The 2,933-nt window shown below is 43.7% G+C and overlaps 1 protein-coding gene across 1 annotated transcript; it reads right to left on the bottom strand.

Annotated features, from left to right (window-relative positions):
- Positions 1-276: 276 nt before the first annotated feature.
- LOC126198807 (cuticle protein 21-like) lies at positions 277-2,556 on the bottom strand. The gene is made up of 2 exons (XM_049935376.1): positions 2,529-2,556; positions 277-557 (listed from the first exon to the last, which is right to left on the bottom strand). The coding sequence occupies exons 1-2, from the start codon at positions 2,538-2,540 to the stop codon at positions 327-329; spliced, it is 243 nt and encodes an 80-aa protein (XP_049791333.1). The 5' UTR covers positions 2,541-2,556; the 3' UTR covers positions 277-326.
- Between the last annotated feature and the right edge of the window lie 377 nt (positions 2,557-2,933).

The following is a 2,933-nucleotide window of genomic DNA, read 5'->3' as shown; positions in this document are numbered from 1 at the left end:
CAGTGCCGCACGAAGCAGTCATTTGCAAACCGTGCAGTGGCGTAAAACACATGTCACCAGCAAATAGCTGACTACTGCGTGAATTGGTTGATTAAAATGTACATGATAGGGATATTGATCTATCGTTGATAAAACTTGTGAAATATAAGCGCTTGGGAAAAATTAATGAAAAAAAAAACGGAAACGGATATAATTGTGAGGAAAGGGATGATATCATGTTCACATTCTAGAATACACTAAACATATCGTATTAATTAATGAAGGTTTATTGGCGGTTTTTCAGTCGGATGTAACAGTCATTGTAGCATTTCAGAGCCGTTTGGTGCTTATCCAAGGACGACAGATCCGTAGCTGTAGGCAGCAGTGTATGGTGCAGCGTAGGCCAGAGGAGCCGCTGCTGCGGTGTAGGCGACGGGGGCGGCGACTGCGGGGGCGGCGACGGCGGGGGCGGTGTAGGCGACCGGGGCGGCGGCCACGTAGCTGGCCAGCAGGCCGGGGGCCGGCTTGGGGCCGGGGGCAGCCAGGCAGGCGGCCACCACGGCCAAGACGACGATCACCTGTGACGTGCAAAAAAGGAGGCTGACGTAACTACACCTTTCCCAGTATTTAATTACCTGTTTATATTGTAGGGTAACGTTAAATCACTTGTTTATTACAAACAACACAAAAAGTATGACATCCATACCGTCTGGAATACATACTAATAACCTATGCACCACGACTATTTCAGTGTGATGAGGACATGTCCGAAAGAACGGACACCATACACATAAGCAATCTGTTTTGTTGTCGTTTGTTCACAAGGTACAGCTAAGTATTCACATATCTTCTTAGCTAGCACGAAACACCTCTCTTTTCCAGCAGACACTGGATGCGCCCTAGCATTTAAACATCACAGATATTATCCAGAAAACTTGTTGGACTAGCATTATTAAGTTTCCTGTCTTCAAGAAAACTGGATAACGCCTGACAGACGAAGCAAGGAGAGCCTAAGAATAAGGTTAATGTAAAGAAAGAAACGAACATCTAAATGCAAAGAAATTTTCGATAATCAGATATAGACATTAATTTGACCATGAAATTTCTAAACCTGCTCGGATGTGAATAATTGGCAATGGGGAATCAGAATAACAAACCAAGTGTCAGTGACGTGGTACTACAGAAGGATGCTGAAATCTGAGGGACCGGTTAACATAAGAAGTGAAAGAGTTCTCCGTCGAATGTGCACGTGAGGGAACATATGGCCAACTATATTTGAAGAAGTGGAAAGCAAGTAGGACTTTTGTCAAGGCGCTGCCCGAGTTATACAATCTGCTTAGTACTTAATTTGCGGAACTTTCAGAGGGGTTCAGAGTGATGAGTCGAAGATGGGATATTGATAAATTGTTATGTTTTCCATTGGCTGTCACACAGTTTTTGAACTATAAATACTAACGGTTTCAACTTCGAAGCTCCTTGCCCCTCTCTCATTTAGTTATTCTCATTCATATTTCTGAATTCAAATACAACACTTCTCGAAATACTGTGGGACTTGCAGATGATCAGAGCTTGGTGAATACAATTCAGGTGATTCTAGGCAGATACAAGTGTAATGCTACGTTGTAAATACACGGAAAGATGCGATATCGTTTGACTAGGTAATCTGCGATCTTTCACTGCAATTGGAAACAAATTTATCAGAGTTTCCTAAATGAGTTATTTTTGGCGGAACTACCTCGTAATCTACCAGAAAGATTTATATCACCGCACACCCAGCTGCAGAATGCAAATTTCATTTTGGAAGCGTACCCTATGCTGTAGATAAACAATGTCTCCGCAGTATCCTTTCTTCTAGGAGTGCTAGTCCTGACAAGTCTCACGGATGTGTGAAGTTTTCTAGGTAGGAAAGGACATACTGGCGGAAGCTAAATGTTGAGGGCGAATAGTGAGTCGTGACGATGTAGCTTGCTTTGTAGAGCACTTCCCTGCGCAAGGCAAAGGCCTCGAGTTCGAGTCTCGGTACGGAACACAGCTTTAATGTGCAAGGAACCATTTATATCAGATGAAGACAATCCCGAAACCTCATCTAATATTCAGTGCCCTGGGAGAACTTCAAGAATCAAATCTTGCCGTGAGAACTCAGTTGTATTGTAGGAATACACACAAAAAATGCTCACCTACGTTACTATTATCGAATCAGTTCTCAAATGTAGTTCATCGGTCTAGGTCAGATATCAGTAAGGGTTAACGGAGAAGTAGAAAAGCGTAAGAGCGTCCCAGAAATATTCAATGAAGTGTATTGGGGGATGTTACAAGAGAGGCGTGTACCGCGGTGAGAAGTGCTCAAATAATTTAGAGAAAGCACGTACCAAACCGAGTCAAGAAACACACTATTTCCTCCGAGAAACACATCGCTTGAACACTATATCTTCCAAAATATCTCTTTCGTCAAGGGTATGAACAGTTGAAACAACTCCAAGCACTGCAGCTGTCCTAGCCTGGATACAGCACGAAGATTCATCTAGAGACTTCATGCTGTAGATGCTTACCTGCTTGTACATGTTGCTAGCTTGATACCTTCTGGTAACCTGAAGAAGCAACCTGCTGCCTCGCCTTTATATACAAAGCGCGTAAGCTCGGAAAGTATCCAACGCACGTTCAGTGACGCAGAAGGCGAAGCGACCGACCGATCGCCCGTGGCGAGGACAGGAGCTTGGCTGCCAATTGCATAAGAGGCAACACCTGGCCTATCTGCATCTACACTACGCAAGCCGCTGTAGTGTGAATGGCGATGGATACTTAAGGTTACTATCAGGTACCTTCTGTCCAAAGCTGTTCTCATAAGGTTTGCACTGTGCATATGATTCAATACACGGTGTATTCTCACTTACTTTCCTCCGTGAGATTGATTGTGGTGATTGTAATCGATTTGCAACTTGTTTCCCGTTTGAATT

The sequence above is a fragment of the Schistocerca nitens genome, chromosome 8, assembly GCF_023898315.1.
Source record: "Schistocerca nitens isolate TAMUIC-IGC-003100 chromosome 8, iqSchNite1.1, whole genome shotgun sequence".
Classification (NCBI taxonomy): domain Eukaryota; kingdom Metazoa; phylum Arthropoda; class Insecta; order Orthoptera; family Acrididae; genus Schistocerca; species Schistocerca nitens.
The sequence above is the reverse complement of the archived record's forward strand: the minus strand, read 5'-3'. Positions and strand labels throughout refer to the sequence as shown.